At 51.6% G+C, this 18,321-nt stretch overlaps 1 protein-coding gene across 9 annotated transcripts in view; it reads left to right on the top strand.

The window, feature by feature from the left end:
- Positions 1 to 12,128: 12,128 nt before the first annotated feature.
- The window catches only part of PDGFA (platelet derived growth factor subunit A), a 33,738-nt gene continuing 27,545 nt past the window's right edge, over positions 12,129 to 18,321 (top strand). For all 9 annotated transcript variants that reach the window (XR_007379978.1, XR_007379979.1, XR_007379980.1 and 6 more), the window contains exons 1-2: positions 12,129 to 13,084; positions 14,072 to 14,168. Coding sequence is in view for 5 of the 9 variants with exons in the window: in XM_048961496.1 (XP_048817453.1) it covers positions 13,022 to 13,084; positions 14,072 to 14,168 (160 nt within the window). In the remaining 4 variants the exon portion in view is untranslated. The remainder of the gene's footprint in view (positions 13,085 to 14,071; positions 14,169 to 18,321) is intronic.

The following is an 18,321-nucleotide window of genomic DNA, read 5'->3' on the forward strand; positions in this document are numbered from 1 at the left end:
CTGGAAAGGTCATTCACCCACCTCTGCCTCACCACCTTGCCCCATATGTCCTGCAAAGGCTCCATTCTCAGCTCCTCACCAACGAATCCTCTTTTCCTCTGCGATGGTTTCGTTGCTGACCCCACCAATTAATTGCCGTAATTTGTTCAGTCTGAGTTTCTTAGAAGTTAATCCGCTCCCTGGCTTGACTTTCCTTAGGCAAATTCAGCCTTGGGGGAACAAGGAGTTACATCAGTGCTGACTTGAGCTCACGGTTTCTGCTTTTTGGCTCCATTTGTATCTCAAATTGCTTATTGGCATCGGGCGGTTGTTTTGAAGATCTCTCAAAGCTCCAATCCTTCCTCTGCGATGCTCCACACACTGATAATGAGCCACGCTCACTAATCTCCCATCAGGATTCATAATGTCATACCAAAATCCTCGTCAAAAAACAAAAATCCACCAAAAACACGTTCATCGCAGTTTGTTCGCAGTACAAAAGGTCATTCTGCCTGAGTCGTTTGTCAGAAAACTCCCATTTAGTGCGAAAGTTTTCAGTGAAAATTGTGAGGTGCCAATCAGAGTGCTTCAATCCCAACAGCCACCGAAAGGGGAGATATTTCCCACGGCTGCTGAGAAGGGCAGGGGTGGCGCTGAGCGATGTGGACTCGTGGGCACAGTGGGGATGGGCTGGGGCTGCCCTTGGTGATCAGAGAGGACTTTTCCTACCTTGATGATTCTCTAAGTGTGCAGAAGCACAAACCCAAAGGGGGTTTCTTTCAGAGTCCTGAAGCAAAGTTCTGTGCGTCCCTCCAGAAACCCACCGTGCTGTGGAAGCCCCAAACGTGTGCTGATGTCTGCAGGGCGCACAGTGATGTGTGGAAAGAGGCTGCTTAAGTGGGAATATAACCAATGAAAACTCTCCGTGTGCTATTTTCAAAGACAACCCTTTGGCATCAGCAGATTAACCTTAAGAATTCTGCCCTCTTGTTTTTATCTCATCCCACCCATCACTACGGGCCTGAATCAATGGGGCCACTGTGTGTCACAGAGTCATAGAACCATTTCACTTAGACCTCTAAAGGCCATCTGTCCCCCTCCCTGCAACGCACAGGGACACCCACAGCTCCATCACATGCTTAGGTCCCATTGTCTGACTTTGGGGTACCTCCACCTCTCTGGGCATCCTCTGCCAGCACCTCACTGCCTTCATCGTGTCTGTAGCACCACGTGTGCCAAAAACCAGCATCACCTCTCACTGGGCAGAGAGGATGGCGATGGGAAGGGCTCCGTGGCTCCTGAAAGTAACCTCTGGAATCAAAATGCTTCATTTCAACACAAAAACAATAGCACACGAGACCTCAGCTCCCAGGAGGGCAGGATTAAAGGAATGAATTTCAGCCAAATGGGGAAACTGGATGGAATCTGCATGCTGACCCCCAGCAGTGCAGCCCTGGGGGCACTGCGCAGGTGGGGAGGGCTGTCTGCAGAGCAGGGCTCGTCTGTAATGCAGCGCTGCTGATTGTTTCCTACCCACTTGATAGCCACCAAAATAGATCCAGTTCTCCCCTGTTTTAGCCTCTGCTAAAACCCTCAGACCGCATCTTCTCCTGTAACAAAAAGTATGTGGAATTGGCTAAAAAAGAAACATTCCTGTTCTCACAACAGTTAAAAAAATTATATATATATATATAAAAAAAATCCACTCCTTTCCTAAAGAAAAAAATAGCACTTTATGGGACTTTATAAAACCGCTTCTGTCCAGAAGGCTCCTGCGTCAGCCCAGCTTTGTCCCTTTAACCATTGCTGTGCCAAGCCTCGCTGTAAATTATTTATCATCCCAAAGTAACTGCTGAAAATAGAGGCTGAGGGGAAGAGTGAGAACAGCACTGCGTATGGCATCGTTTATTTTGATCGTTCTGAAAGACTTGCCTGGAGCCTGCAGCCAAAAGTCTGACCATTAAGGAGGGAGGGCAAGGGGAGATGAAGCTGGGACAAACACGGGTGAGTTCATTAGGGCCTGGGAGTAGCTGGGGAGAATGGGAGAAGAATTAAGCAGCAAGCTGAACTTGCAAATGGTTTTGGCATGAAATCACAAGGGCAAATACAAAGCTATCCACCCCCCAAACACATGGAGCTGCCACTGTGCAGGGACAACCCCATCTATCTTCTATCTTATCTATCTATCTATCTATCAAATCAGACTGGATGGGGGTTCTTTGCCTCTTTACAGTGGAGAAGAAGACCTCTGGGCCTCTCATAAGCTCAGCACAGGGCGCAACACTGGGTAAATGCAGCTACTGACAGAGAGATATAGGACATAAGGTGCATAAATGCAGATGCCATAGGAGTGACATAGGACACAAGGTGGATACGTACCACAGGAGTGATGTGGGATGCATCACATTTTTGCAGGAGTGTGGTGGCTCTGGGCAGCCCTCAGAGCCGGGATGAGCCCAGTGGATGGGCACATTGTGTGCGTGCTCCGTGCCCTGCAATGGAGTGGCTGCTGATGCTGCAGAGCCAGGAGAGCAGAGATACACAGACCCTGCATCTAAATGGGGGTAGCACTGGGAACACCACAGCCAGGCAGTGCTGCCGGCAGAGAGAAGGACATTTTGTTGTGAAGGTTGTTTTTTTTTTCTTCTTGGATATGTTTTTTCTTCCAAGTTGCATTTCTTTGCGAGGCTTTGTGGACAGTGTGGGCAGAGCCAAGTGGGAGGAATTTAAAGGGAGAAGCCAGTTCAAGGTCACAGCCTGATAGGCGAACATAAACCAAACAACCACTCATGGGATGAAGCAGAGCCCCAGGGCCACAGGCATGGGGTGGGCTGGGTGCTGGGGCAGCACTGGCAGCACATGGCCATCAGCCAGGTGTACGTGGAGACCTGGGGAGAATCTGCAGCCAAAACAAGGGGGAAGGCATGAAGGGTTCCTGCAGGGAGCCCAGGGGCACAACCCGAGAAATGAGCCTGACTCTGCTGTTTGGGTCCTGGCCCTAAATCTGGGGCGGGAACGTCTGGGCAGCTTTCCAGATGGGGCAAGTGAAGCTTGGGAGAGAGCAGCTTAAGTGAGTGTGGCTGAGGAGGGACAACACAGAGCCTAGCACAAGCCAAGAGGCCTTGCAAGGAAAACCAGTCAAGCTGTTTGCTCTGTTACCTTCATATACAGCACAGGCTTCACCAGCAAGGAGATGGATGTGCTATCAGTCATGGCTTTGGTAAAGGAAACCTGCAAGGCTGGATTGCTTCGTTCTTGCTCCAGTAGCATCAATTCATTGCCGCTTTTGCTGACACCCGCTCTTCTCTAATGCATACGTAGCTAGATTAGAAAATAATCATGATCATGGACTATCACTGCTTAGCCTGGTATGGTTTTGGCTCCTGTGAGCATGGCCAGATTTTGTTCTCAAACTGTTTCACCCCAGCGACACTCCAGATGCCACTGTCTTGCTTCTTGCTCTCGGTGCCTCTCCCTTTGCCCAGGGTCCCTCAGCCCTGCGAAGCCTGACGAGCCTGATGAGTGGATGAGTTACAGTCCCCAGGTGACCAGGCTGATAGGTTGCTCCCAAAATGGCTTCAAAGCAATTTGGGAGGGAAGAAAACACGTTTCCTGCAATCTGAATGTCCCTGGGCACCAGCCACATGCGGACATGTCTGCTGTCACCATGCAGGCTTTGTGCAGCCCACCTGGCCGGGCCAAGGTGCCCACACACACTGCAGGTCTTGAGCCACAGCAGGGCTGTTCAGTGGGGGAAGCTTTTCTGGCATCACCGGTCATGTGCTGGAAATTGGACTGCAACCACAGAGCGGATCAGAGCTGCATTTTGAAGCAGTGATGTAGAAGTTAAAGACTCCATAGCTGATTCCCAGTCTCTTGAGCCATCTGGCTCCCTATCACTATTTTATCTCGCTCAAATGCTGCGTATGTTGAGGCCCTGCTTTGGAGTAATGGCATTTCCAATTAAATCAACAGCCAGTTTGGGTTACACAACCACCAGGAGAAGAAACACGAGGCAACGCAAAGCATCTCTTCCAGTGAAAGGCTCCTGATGACAGCTATGGGTGGCTCAGGGGCCGCAGGGGAATTCCGAATGGATGGGAAAGCAGCAGTGCCACAGCCAGTGCCTGCGGAGGGTGGGACCAGAGACATGGGGAAGATGTGGTTATGAGATCAGAGGGGCCTGGGGAAAGTCAGAGGAGATGTGTGGAAACCCAGTGGGCAGTGAGTGGTGTGATGCTGGGGTGAGCGTGCGATGGGAAGGGTGTGGTAGCGCAGGCTCCAGAAGATGAAATGCTTGCTGAGAGCCAGGAAAAGAAGCAGGTCCATCCTGGTGACGTCAGCAGAGCCCTCCAGCCTCGGCATTAGTCATAGGGCTCAGTGCTGGGCTGAAGCTGGGCTGAGCTTGACCCTGCCCCAGCATCCCTGAGACAGCCAGCACTGAGTAAGACCACACAGCACACCGCACACCTCCAGGGGGAAGTGATTAAGCCATGAATAAGAGATCCACCAGCTGTTGTGCTTCGGTGTGCAAGGCTGCTGTCGGAGCATGGCAGAAAACTAAGCCGTAGGCCAAGAGACCAAGGGTGAGACCTCCATGAAGGGCCACGGCAACGGCTGTGAGACTAAAAGCATGAGCAATGGAAACAGATACAACACTAGCATGGGCGTTTGAATGCTGACATCTTAATTTCAAACAAAGGAGGATAGAAGACTATTTTTGAAATCCTTCTCATGCAGTAATGCTCCCAGCTCCCACTTCAACAGGAGATGAGCTTACACAACTTTTGGACACCCTTGGGAAATTCTACCACTTCTTTGCTTCCACAGTTGTCAGGAACTGCAGCTGGCGTGGCAGTGGTGGCATGCCCTCCATCAGCAGGGCACCAAAGGACCATCAGCCCACAGCCCCCATCTGCTCCTGCACTGCTGCAGCTGAAGGGAGATGGAAAGCTGTGGCAAAAGAGGGAGGAAACAAAGAGACTGGGGAGATCTGGAAACCACAAACAGAGAAAGAACGGGCAGAAACAAGGAAAAAAATGCAGTGAGAGGGAGGGAAGAAAGAAGTTGTAGTGAAGGAACAAGAGAAATAAACCATGTGATACTAACAGAAACAGTGCAAGCAATTTGACTGTATGCACCATGGCTGGGCTCTTGCCCGTGGCATTTAGCTTCACAAACTCTCCCAGCCATTACGCACCAAAGGATCATTAATGCAGCAGATGCGCCAGACATACGTAGGAGCGTGTTAATATAGGAGCTGATGTAAAAAACACCTGCTGGTTTGGCAGAGCTGCTCAGGAAAGATACATGTGGCTCATGTGATTCTGCAGTACTTACAAAGGTATCTGTACCGTCCTCATCACACCACGTGTGATTTCCATTTGCCTTACTGGGAGCTGTGCACAGTGATGACATAACAGACACACCAGCCTGCAGTTCAAGGGAGCCAGCCCCATTTATAACAGCAGAGAAGCTGACGTCTTAAACGTTCTCATTTTTTTTAACCCCCATATGAAAATATGTAGGACATGGGGAGGAATTCTCTCTCTACAGTGCCTACACTCTCAGACCTTCTTGTTTACAATGGGGGAAGCTTTCATCAGGAATTGGGCTGATGCCACTAAGAGACACTTTTTGGAGATGTTTGCCACGTGGCCAGCCTTGTCCCAGTCCTGGAACCACACCGCTGTCATGAATGTGTGAAGCCTTAGAGGCACTGGTGTGCCTTCTCAGCACAATGCTGGGCTGGTACCTGGAGATGCAGCGGTGCTATGAGGCTGTTTCCAGGGGCATTGCAGGGACATGGGGCTCTGACTCACATACAGCCAGCAAACGGCTGCTGTGACTTCAGATGTCGCAGCCCCACAGCTGTCTTTGCGGGCTCTGCAGGAGGCTGGAGGGAGGCCTGGGCTCTGCGCTGCCAGCTCAGGGCATGGCATGAAGCAGGGCAGGGCAGGGGCAGAGCCGGATAGAGCAAACATTAGCTCTTGCAGTTCATTATGGCCCATTCCCCAGGGCCCTCAGCAAACAGGTTTCTGCCCTCTTTCCCTGCTGCTCCATGGGATTTTCTCTCCAGGTTCTGCCCATCCCTGACCCCTCCTTGCCCCACTGCCCTTGCTGGAGCTCCAGCATCCCCTTCTCCCTGCAGAGTCGGGCAACAGGGATGCCACTGGCCCTAGCTATTATTGCAGACACAAAGCAGGGATGCAGAAAAAGCTGTTCTTTTATCCCTCGTCTCTTTGCTTGCTCCTTGGAATTTAAAACCTTTCCTGCTCACCTTTCTCTTCTCAGATTTTCTTTTAGCCCAAAATAACTGCAGCGACACAACCCACCGCCTTGGATTTCATTCTCAGCCTCACAGTCGCCACTTTATTTTGCCTTTTCCCAGTTTCATGAAAGAACGCAGTCGCATGAATAACAGGATTATTTATCATCCTCTCCCTCCCCTTCCAGGATGACTTGCTGTTTATGGAAAGCACTCGAGTGCAGGAGAGATCGCGCTACAGTTAAACAGACAATGCTTAAAGGGCCATTGCCCACGCTTGGCTTAACAGAGCCTTTCTCACTGACTTCCAAGAAGGAAGGTGTTCTGCATCTCTGCTGCCGGGCACCACATCACAGATTGATGCTGGAAGGCAAACTCGTGCTGCATTCAGTAGGATAGAGAAGATGACTTTGCACTTCAGTTTTTGTGAGAACTGAGGAATTTTCTTTTGGTGTAAATGCGGCACACGTCCCCTTGGTAGCCCAGCACCATAGCATGTGCAAGAACACGCTCCTTGTACATGGAACAGTGGCTAGCATGTCACTGACCGAGCTAAGACATCTATAAGTGGCACAGCCAAGCGATGCGACCACTGTGTGCTTGGGAGAGGTCTACCGCTCCTGGAGAGCAGCAGGGTGGTACCAAAACTTGCCTGCAGGTGAGAGATTGGTTGGGTTAGGAAGCAGCTGCTCCCATCTGCTCATCCACAACCTGCCCCGGTCAAAGGCGGGCTGCTGGCCTTCACCACATCCTTCTGCATGTCCAACCACGTGCCTCGTGGCTACAGAGCTTCCGCAGCTCTTAGTGAGACACCGCATAAGCATTTAGTGTTGAGGGTGAGCACTGCAGAGCACTGAGTTCCCTGGGCAGGTCTGCTGAGCACTGTGTGCCACTGCACAGCCTCCTTGCTCTGCTCTGCTCACCACAGCAAGTGGGTCTGTGACAGCAGAATGCCTCGAGAGGATGGAGGTGCTCGGGGAGGGTGGGCTTTGGGTGGCACTGCAGTGAGCTGGAGATTTCGTGCATGGCCCTGCCAGCTGTGTGCATTCTCCGAGACCATGTGAGGACAAGGATGCTGTATTTTTAGAAAACGAAAGAAGAAAATGAAAAGAAGAAAATTGAAAGAAAAATTGAACAGAACTCTGCAGCACAGTTTCTTTTCTGCCTGTTTTCTTTTTCTTTTCTTTTTTTTTTTTATTTAAAGAAAGTCACGCTTTCCATTTGCTCCTCTCCTTCTCCTCTATTAACTGGGTTTCTCTGACAAAAAGGGTCAGAAATTCAATTAGGAAAAACTCACAGCCATTGCAAACATCTGCAGTTCAAAATAAATTAGCGATTCCACTTGGGCAGCCTTCATACCTCCTGTGTCCTTTGGGCACGGCTGGGTCCTGCAGCCTCTGGTGTGCGCAGGGCTGAGAGCGCGTGCATCACTCCTGTGAGTTTTTATTGTAAGGGAGGGAACCTCACAGGACAAATGTGTAATGTTGTAGAAGCAACAAGGTTGCATGGATACCAGAACACAAACGGAGCGGCCTGCACTTTGAGAATTTGAATTCTTGGGAGGAACAGCTATCTCACTGTGTTTGGATGGTGTTTGGATGGAGCTTAATAAAATGGACTGCTCCAAGCTAGGCCTCTTCAGGCTTCCAAGCTACAAACAATGAAGAATAATATCACAATTTTATGGTAGTTAGCATGGCTGAGTTACATCCTGGATGGTCTCCACAGAATCCCTGCGACTGGCTTTGATTTGAGTCAGAAGAGAAGGGTTTTACACCCACATTGCTGAGGATAAATGTACACCATGCACGGGGCTCTGGAGCCCACAGCATATTTCTGGCATTCACAACACATTTCAGTGCGGGATACCCTAAGCTGCACTGGTACTGTTACACTTATTGAGCAGGATGGACTAGCATCACTGACAAAGCACAGCCCATTTTTAATAGCTCTAACCACCAGGCAGAAGATATTTGCGACTTGCAGCAACTCCACCGCCTCACTGGGGTGGGGAGTGGGAAACAACTGCATCTAACCCACCAAAATAGCGGGCTGTGCTGGTATGCAGGAGCCCTTGCTCAATGCCTAAACATGGTATCTTGCTACCCAGGCTGGCAGGGCTGCTGGTCCCACTCAGCCTTGAAGGTGAAGCTCATGTCACTCAGCACTGAACAGCTCGGCAGGAAGGGCAGGGGGAGTGTGCATCAGAGTGTTACTGACTGCCTTTGCTACAAAACCTGGGCATTTCTCCAGGGAGAGCTGGGTCTATCCCTGCTGAAGTCAACGTGGGACAAGTGCAACAGCTTTATTGGACCCTGCCCCATTCACAGGACACCAAACCCTCTCCAAAAATACTGGAGCTTCAAATGTCAGGGTGCACATGTGGCACAGGCCATGGGCACCTCTCTCCTTACCTGCAGGGACACTGTAAAATCTTTCTGAGTCTCTTCTCACCATCCTGCTTAGCTGAAAGCTTGGAGCAGATTTGCATCTCACATCTATTTAAGAAAACTATCAACCACAAAAGCATCTGGAAAGTCACACCAAGAAAAGTTTCAAAGAAAACAAAGCCTGGCCAGAGAGACAGAGCTGGAATAAGGATCCAAAAGGAAGAGCTGGAAAAGGAGGAAACAATCTTTGTGGTGCTGGAACAGCAGCTCTCCTGCTTGCTCTCCTTGCAGCTTTCCTGTTGCTGTTCCTGGGCCAGGTGACAGGACAGAAGTGCTCTGCCTGCTGTCAGCATTCTGCTTTGCAAACTGCCGCCTGTTCTGCACTGCACCTGTGACAGCTCTGTTCCTGAAGGCAGGTGGCAACTGAGAGGAGGGAAGAAAACCTTCCCGTGGCACGTGCCCCTCTGAACTCAGGCCAACAAAATGGCCAAAAGCAGAGAGAAACCATCCAAAGTGGGTGAGCTTCCTGGGATTACGGGCTGAACTTATATCCCCTTGTCCTGCGAGGCACTGACGTGGTGTGGGGCTCAACTGCGGAGGGCATTTCTTGTGGTCTCTTTCCAGAGCCAACACACTTGTGGCTCTCAGTCCATCGTCAGCAGCTGTGGCAGGATAAAACCCCAGAGCACACCAAGCCCCACGCAGTCTCTGCACTAAAACAGGTCGCTCCTCCCAGCCAACCCAACCCTCAACCCAAACGCTGCAGAAATGGGAACGTCTCTCCCTGCCACGGCTGTGCCCTGACTGCCCACCTGCCTGTGCTCACAGCCGCTGCTCCTTGCTCTGAGACACCAGTTGGTCCCACACAGCTGGAGCTCCTCGTGTCTCTAAAAGCCTGCATGGACTAAACAGAGCTCAGCATGCGGTGCTGGGAGCCCAATGTGGGGCACCCTGCCCTCGTGCGTCACCGCTCGCAGAACACACGGGTGCTGCTGATGGAGCTGCATTTCGTGTCAAGGAGCACCGCATTCCTTCCCCCAAACCATGCGCTGTGCAAACCCTGGAAATCCTCCCTCAGCACTCTGCCATAGTGTAATTCCATTATAATTCCTGACATTGGAGGGGCTTCTAGCAGCGTATGCTTCAAATGAGACAAATGAGGCATCTTGCTTGCCGTTTCCAGACAAATAAAGAAGTGCAAAATGATTTTCTGATGCTCTGGTCTTTGTATGGATTTTCTTTTCAGCCTATAATACCACCCCATGGTTACAGGTATCATGCAAAAAAGGAACCTTCATGTTTGGTGCACACATGTTCCATAGCCTAGCTGACTGCAGGAAGGTGCCACGCAGAAGTCAGGATCGGCTTTTGTGAGGTTTTTGCACTGTGAGGATTTGGACTTCCATGGCACAAAGTTTGCACTTGTCTCTGAAACAAAAGGGAAGGAGGCGATGTGTTTCATAACCAGACAGACAGCCCAAATATAAATCTGCCTGCAGATCCCGTGTGAATTCCATTTGTGTTCCCTGCTCCTTGGTCCTTTGGGATCCTACATATCTTGCATCATTATCAAATATTTGCAACAATCCATATGAACGGCCTGATGTTAAAAGCTACTCTGAGTGTAACTGGACCCGGAGGAGAGATGCTTATCTGAGCTCCGCAATGACAGATTCAGAAGAGCCGCAGTGTGCTTCTCATCAAGAGAGGGGACAGCAGGAAAAACCAAAACTGCATCGATTTTTGAACAACAAATACGGTAAGAGCTATTTCTATGGCTTTCATAGAGGAGTACCACCGGAGAGGGCTCCAGCACTGCTGGCCCCAGGCACGCTGCCCAGTGGAAGAAGGAAAGAGAGGAGCACACAGATGCTCGGTGCCAGACTCTATTTCCCTGTTTGGTTATTATTGCTTTTATGACATCACAGACCGTAAGAGCTGTCGCTTTAACCCAAAGAACTGATAAGTGCAGAGCAGACATTCCTTTTTTTTTTTTTTTAGCCAAAGCCGCCAAAACCGCTTTTTGCTCTGCGGTTCTGACCCCGCAGGAGGTGGGGGCAGCCGGGGAGCCCCGCAGTGTCCTGCAGCGCCCGGCTGGGGCACCCCGAGCTCCTCATTTTAGTTATCAGAAGGCATTTGAGAATGGCTCCACACTGGCTCGGCGTTTTCCTTTTCCAAAAAAAAAAAAAAAAAAAAAAGAAAGAAAGAAAGAAAGAAAAAGAAAGAAAACAACATTCTCCTTTCTCAACATTCTCTCAACATTCTCCTTTCTCAAGTGCTTCCAAATCTTTTATATCTCTTTCCCTTTCCAACCCCCACCTTCCTCTTTCCCCCGTTGTGGTCCTGCAGACCACCCTGTAAGCCTACATGACATCACGAGGGAGAATTAAACGTACTTGAAAGGCCACTTCTGTTTTGGTGGGAACTTCTATGCAATTGCAAAGTGCCCATTAAAGCACAGGTTGTTTCCTAGAAGCATGTCCAAGCAGCAGCGCGCAGAGCCCTCCAGGGCTTCTAGAAAGCATTCGCTTTTGAAATGCTGAAGGAAATTCAGAGATGAAAGGATAAGTCTCCCTGGCTGTGCATTTACAGTCTATTGTCTTCCATGAAGGATAGTATCACTCCTCAGTTGTGTTATTGCAGTTAATCCACTTAAATGCTATTGGATTTTCAGATGAGCTGAATTCTTTGCATCTGCTATTAAGATGCTTTGTTTAGATGAGAAAGGGCCGTTATTTAAATCACAATGAGTTCAGGGAGATGTCAGGGAGCAGCAGCACCTTGTGCCAATCTGCGCCGGGAGAACGGGGGGCATCGGCGCTCCGGGAGGGCGGAGATGCGAGAGAGGAGCGGAGCCGCCCCGCCCGCTGCTGGGGGTTGGGGGGGGCGCAGCGGTTCCGCGGCCGCGGTGGGGAGCCCCGCACTCGCGTATGGCGCAGCCGCTGCCGCAGGGCGCCCGCTGCCTTTCGCTCTTATTTGTTTTTTTTTTGGGGGGGGAGAGCTTTCCCCTTTGCAAAGAAGGCTACGCGAAAATAATTATATATATATGTAGAGAGAGAGAGAGAACCCAACCCCAATCCACTGCCACCCTGCCCCTCCCCTTCTGCCAAAGGCGAGCCTCCCCCAATTAAAAAAATAAAAATAACCCCAAGCCCTCCGCGATCATGGCGATCTCTTCGCCTTATATAAAAGGCAGCGGGGGCACAAGGTGGATCCCGTCAGGTTACGGCGGCTGTTGCGCAGCAGCTCCCCCGCCCCGGTGCCGCAGAGAGCCCCGCAACCCCCGGCACTGTTCCGGCTCCTTTTCTTTTTTTTTCCCCCCCGTCCTTCTCTCCCGCCCCCCCTCTCTTTTTGCATGTGGGCAGACCCCTCTCCCAAGGCTGCAGCTGCCGGCGGCCCCCACGCCACGACTTGTTGGTGGGGCTGGGTACCGGGAGGAGGGGCGGGGGAGGCGCCTGGCAGCGCGCAGCGCTAAATGCCGCTCCGGCGGCCGCACGCTGCAGACAGGCCCGGCTGCTGCGAGCCCGGAGTGCGCCCTCCGCCCGGAGTTGCAGTTCGTCGCTGCTCCCCGTGGGATTTAAATCTTCTTGCGTAGAGACAGATTATATATATATATATATATATATATATTTTTTTCCCCTTCCTCCTCTTTTTTTTCTTTTCTTTTTTTTCCTTTTTCTCCCGTGCAAAGTGAGGAAGGAACTGCACCAAGGCAGCCCTCGAGATCTCGCAGTATTGCTCCGATTTATCGCTGCTATTATTCATTAATTAATTCCCTTTTTAAAATCTCAACCCCGAGCGGACCGTTCTCAGAGAGAGAAACGTTTCGATCCGTATCAGTAATTTTATTTTTCGCCCTTTTTGCGAGAAAAAAAAAAGCGGGGAGAGGGTGCAGTGCGGCCCGGCGGGGCGGGGGGAGACGCCGGCAAATCCAAAGCTCCGCCGGTCCCGGCGCAGAGCGGCCGCGGGGGGAGGCGGGACCCAGCGCCGCCCGCCAGGGGGGCGAGCCGCCCCACACAGGTGATGGGCGTTTCGGCTGCGCTCCGGATCGACTCCTTGGGTTTCACTTTGGTCTGATCTAAGCAAATATGCAGAAGTACCGGCTGGTCTAGTCCTAAGAGCCAAGAGGAGCGAGCGAGAGCGGCAGAAAGGAGAGCGGCCGCGCTCCCGTTGGAGGGGAACGTACAAACAGCGGCAGCGCCGTAATTCCAGCACCGCCACGCCGAGGCAGCCCCGAGCCACCCTGGATGCGGAGGACCCCCGAAGCCACCCCGCTGCCTTTCCCCTGAGGGATGGTACTGAATTTCTGCGCGGCAGGAGCCGGCCTGCAGCTCCTCTCCATCAGCGTTGCCTTTCCTCCGTATCTAAAGTGCACTAGACCGCGATGAGGACCTGGGCTTGCGTTTTGCTGATAGGTTTTGGCTACCTGTCCTTTACCTCCTGCGAGGTAGGTGCGAGAGCTTCGCCGCGTTCTCGGTGCCCGGGGGACGCCGCAGCCGGGGCTCGGGGCGGGGAAGGGCTGCGGCTGTGCCCACCTGGGGCCCGCGGGCATCCCCGCGCTCGGCCCGGCCGGAGGCACCCGCCCAGCCCCGCGAGGCAGAAAGCAAGTTGCCATTTCGTGCGTGCCATCGGCACGGGGAATGACCGTGCATTCCGCTCCGGGGCTGTTGGCTGCGCTTGAAAAAAATAATATAGATATATATGCGTACCCACATGTTTATAGGATATATAATAGAGAGATTCACGCCCCCCGGGTACAAACGGGCTGCGGTTATTTGCAAACAGAGCGGGAGCGGAGCCGCCCGGCAGCGGCCGCCCCCGCGGCGCACAGCGCAGCGCAGCCGGCAGCGCTGCGGGAACGGCACGAGCGGGGTGCGGGCACGGGTTGGGTGCAGACCCCGAGCTGAGCGCAGACCGGGGATTGAGGCCCGGGGGGAGCCGATCGGCGAGGCCGCGTCCCGGGCTTCGCTACAGGTGCCGTCGGGCGGGGGCTGCGCGCCGCTCGGCGCTGCGGGGCGGCTCCAACTTTTCCCGGCCCCGGGGCTGCGGTACCCTCCCCGCTCCGGTAGAGCCGGGGCCGCCGCGAACTTTCAACCCGTTCGGGCAAACTTCGGCGGGCGGCTCTGCGGGTGGGCTCCCAGAGGGGGCGGGGGAGGCTCGGGGAGAAGCGGCGCGGTTCCGGCGGGCACCGAGCCCGGCAGCCCAGAGCCCAACCGCGCCGAGGTGCTCGGCCGAGCCGTGGCGCAGCCCCGCGGGTGCGCTCCGGCAGGCGGCGGAGCCGGGGGCGAATCTTTCCCCCGCTCGATCCAAACGCGCCCCGCGGCACCCCGCGTCCTCTTGGAATCCCCGTGCCCATCCCCCGGCCGCGGAGCGCCGCGCGGGGCTGCGCGCTGATCCGCGGTGTGTGTGTGTGTGTGTGTGTGTGTCTTTGAAGGAGGCCGAGATCCCGCAGGAGCTGATCGAGCGGCTGGCGCACAGCGAGATCCACAGCATCCGCGACTTGCAGCGCCTCCTGGAGATTGACTCCGTAGGTAAATTAGTCCCGTCCTCCTTCCTTCCGCGCCGGCGGCCGCCGCCGCCCCGGGGGGAGGCACCGCTCCGCTCCGCGCGGGGAGCTGCGCTGCCGAGGGAGGCGGCGGCCACGGGGCCGCTCGGGAGTTCAAACTTCGTGGGGTTCGGGGTGGAGAGGGACCCGGTGACCCTGAGTGTTTTCAGAGCTCTCCGTCTCTCGGCGGAGAAGAATTTCCGTACGGGTTGCTGTTGTTCTTGCATTGCTCTGTTATCTTTAAACTACTGTCCTAGAGGTATTTAAAATATTTGAAACAATATTTATGAATGAAGTAATGTCTCTTCAAGTGCTGGGCTTTATTAAAAGGAAAATAAACCGTCCGCGCTGATTTTGAGCAGGAACCTGTGCATATGGAGCTCACCCTGACAAATACACTTTCCCCAAAAGAAAACAGCGCGGGGTTATTTTCTGCATCATTAGGCATGCAAATGGGTGTAGTGAGAACGTACAGTTCAAACAGATCGTTGTAGCAGTAAATCAGACGGAGCGGTGCAGGACTGCCGGCTGGCTTATCGTTGGTTTCACTGGATGCACTTTGCTCCTGGTGATTTCGTGCCTTAGTTGTGAGAGAATAAACCCGATGCCTTTGATGTGCCCAAGGGAAACCCGCATCGCTCTGAGGAGCAAACATGGAGAGAAATGAATGAGTTCTTGCTTGCGTTGGTACGGGGCCATCTCTTTCTAAACCATATGCTGTGTGTTTTTGTAAGGGCTGTGCCAGGTTCAGTCACCTTCATTCAGAGTTGCAGGATCCTTCTAGAGTGCAACTCATCGCCTTTGGTGTAGCGCTGCGTTAAGGAGCAGGAGGACAGCACGCTTGGAAAGTGTCTTACAGACATAGCTTTCAATTTTCATGTGATTAGGGAGCAGAGTTTCCCATTATACTGAAAATGAGAGTGTTTCTTTCTTGGCGCAGTACTTTACCGTAGAGACCAATTAGTAATTACCAGATCTGTTGGCATTGCTTTAATATTTTTGGAGAGCAGTGCTCCATCATCAGTGCAATTAAAGAAGCTTTCACAGCAGAGGAGGGGGATGCAGTGCATATCTTCCCACTGAATGCTGCTTTGGACCAGACAAGTGTGCTACTGCTGAAATCAGAGGAGGGCCGTGCTGCAGAAGGGCTGGAGCTGAGCGCTGGGGTTTTGGAATGCTGTATTTAAGTCAGTGCTCTGTAGCTACCAGAGTACATCTGCATTTGCAGATAGGCCGTGCTTCATTTTTAAAAGAGAGCAAAAGTTCACAGGGCTCCACTGAGGCAAGCAGACAAGTGGTGGCGGGAGCTGAATCCATCAGTGCGTGTAGCAGGGGAGAGAAATGTATTTCAGAAAAGAATTATTTACCTCGTGGCAAATATTAACCAGAGGATGTGTGACCAAAAACTGAAGAGGTCAGCCGCGAGTTTACAGCTTCGTTCTGCTGTTTCCATGCAACGTGTCAATTTAGAAACCATTAGAGAAACGAGGCATGCATATTTCACTATTTCACTGTGAAATGGTAATGCCTTAAGACGTGAACTCAAAACAATATTAAAAAATAAAATATTCGGCCTTTCAGCCTGTGCCTGCTCTGTTTGCACGCGTGCTGAGCTGCATAGGCAGGGTTGGATCTCCACAGGCAGTCGCTGCTCCTTCCTACCTGCCTGTATGCTTTCTGGGCACGGTCTTTGCTGCCGTGAGTAATGCCTACCGAGGGGTTATCAGAGTGACTAATCCAACATTGGAATTACCGTGTTTTCTTCAGCTAACAGGATTGGGCCTGTTTACTGTCTGTAATACAGGCTTGGCTTAGCAGATCAGCTGTGTTTTGAATGCTGTTGGTGAGATGATCTTTCTGAAATGTGTGTATTTCTTCAGGGCTGTCGCGTTTAGGGAAGGGCTGGTTTGGTGAGGGCCTGTGCAGTAGCTGTATTTCTCCTTTATGGCACGTACTGATTTGACTCAAGGAACAGAATTAAACACTCCAGCAGATATCTGCTTCTTCATTTCAGTGCATGGTGCTGCCAGCCCTTCTGCATGCGAGTAGCCCTGTTTAAATTCAGTGGGTGGACTTGAGAATTAAGAATGATTTTCTATGGGAAGAGTTTGCAGGATGGGGCATGCACGCAGAAAATGTCTGATATTACTGAGTAACGAGGCAGAATCTTGTGGAAAACGAAGGAAGAAGAGTCGTTTTCTTTCCTGCCATGCAAAGCATGCATTTTTAATTGGGAAAGTAAGTTTTGTAAGTCAGAGTGGGCAGGCTTTTCTTGTATTCTGACAGATTTGGTCGCTATATTGTAGCGCAGAGATGACTGATAACCCCCTTCATAAAATTAGAAACGACACCCCCAGACCATCTGTCGTATTACTTAAAGAAAAACACTACCCAACATGGAGCCTATCATTGTTTTCACAAAAAGACAATCCGGGCCAGTTTGTCAGAGCCTGGTGCTGCATGTCTGATCCGAGGAGAAACCCCTGCAAAGGCAGCACGAAAACGCTGCGTTCACATCAGAAAACAGCCTTGTATGTTGAGTTAACACTGGGTTGTGAGTCAGTGCTGGGCGTTCGTTGGCACGATGGAGAGCAGAAGCTGACCTTATTTAAAACAGAAAGCACACACGCTCCCAGGAAGTAGGCAGCTGCAGCGTGCGGAGTTCAGATTTACTACTAGCAGACTAACTCACCAAAACGGGGGCATTTCCTACATTCCGCCTCTGAAAGCTCCCCTTGCCTTTGCAACGTGGTTTCTCTCCTCGCGCTTCACCTCTCCCATCTGTCCTGTGGGAGGCAGAGCTCATTTCATCACCTCTTATGTTTGCCTCCTGCTGGGAACAGACTTCCCCAGTCCTCTCCCTGCCTGGGGAAGCTGGGCTGAGTGTGTTTCGCTGCATGGTTTAAGGGCATCAACCGCAGGGTCAGCTTAGGCCACGCGAATGGGGCGGCCCGTGAGTAAGAACTGGCAGAGCAGCTCTGTGCTGATGGAGGAACTTCTAAACGAATGGTTTGTGGGCTGCGTCCCAGTGCTCAGTCTATTGGAAAACCTTCTGTTGACTTTGTGGCTTTTGGGGTGGTGCACCAATTAGAGATGTTACAATGTGATGTTAGCTTGCCTTGCACCTCTTAAGCATGATGAGAGGCGGGCGTCTGCCTCCTGCGCTTCTCTGAGGCAGGTGGAGGATCTCCTCTTCCCTTACAGATGGCAGATCCCATCTAAGAAGAGGAAAAAACCAACCTAAACAAAACAGGACCTTGCAGGCTGCTACTTACATTTCCTTTAACAGATCAAAGTTGAAAACTTAATGGCCTCTATTTCTGCATTTGAATGTCAGGAGGGCATATTTTGCATCAGTCAGAAAGGAGATCAAACAGATTGACGTTGCCTAGGGCTTTCTGGCTCTAGGACCGATTTGTAAGACAGACCATTTCGCTTTATTGTACCTTACACCAAATTCCTGGAAGCAGGGAGGCTGAGAATTTCCCCAGCTCCTGCAGGTGGTACTAGAAATCTTGGACCTACTCTTCTTGGATGTGCATCCAAGTGACATCTAGAAGGGTTCGTGTTAGGGCTGCTTATGTTGGTGACTGTACCTCGCACATAAAGTTGCTCAGGAAGGAGATGGCAATGTGAAAATATAAAATGACAAATATAAAGTAACAGTAGTCTCAGGATGCTTTCCACTTGCTTTTTTTCGGAGAAGACTAATCACGTATTGGCAGAGTGTCGCAGGAGCTCTGTGATTTATACTCCATGACCTCGTGGAAAAATGCCAGGCTGACAAAAAAGAACAATTTCAGCTACGCTAATGGATTGACCAAGGCTGATTGCAAGAGTTTTTCTACCCAGCATTGACATGTTGTCAGTACGTGAGAGATTACGGAGAAATTTCTTGATCAGCTGCCATGAAAAGCATTTTTTTTCATTATTAAAATGTTAAAAAAGAACTTAATTAATCTGGCACAGTGCAGCATCCTCCATCTTTGCTTAGTGACAAGCAGCGTTCAATTTCTAAGTGAAGAACTGCCCATTCCTGAGCTTTCTACTCTCAGGCCCTTTTTGTGAGGTGCTCAGCACCCATAAACCCCCATTTTCTTTGCTAAGAGCTGGAAGACCTTGTCCTGCAACTTCGTGTT

This window comes from Lagopus muta, chromosome 15 (genome assembly GCF_023343835.1).
Source record: "Lagopus muta isolate bLagMut1 chromosome 15, bLagMut1 primary, whole genome shotgun sequence".
NCBI lineage: Eukaryota > Metazoa > Chordata > Aves > Galliformes > Phasianidae > Lagopus > Lagopus muta.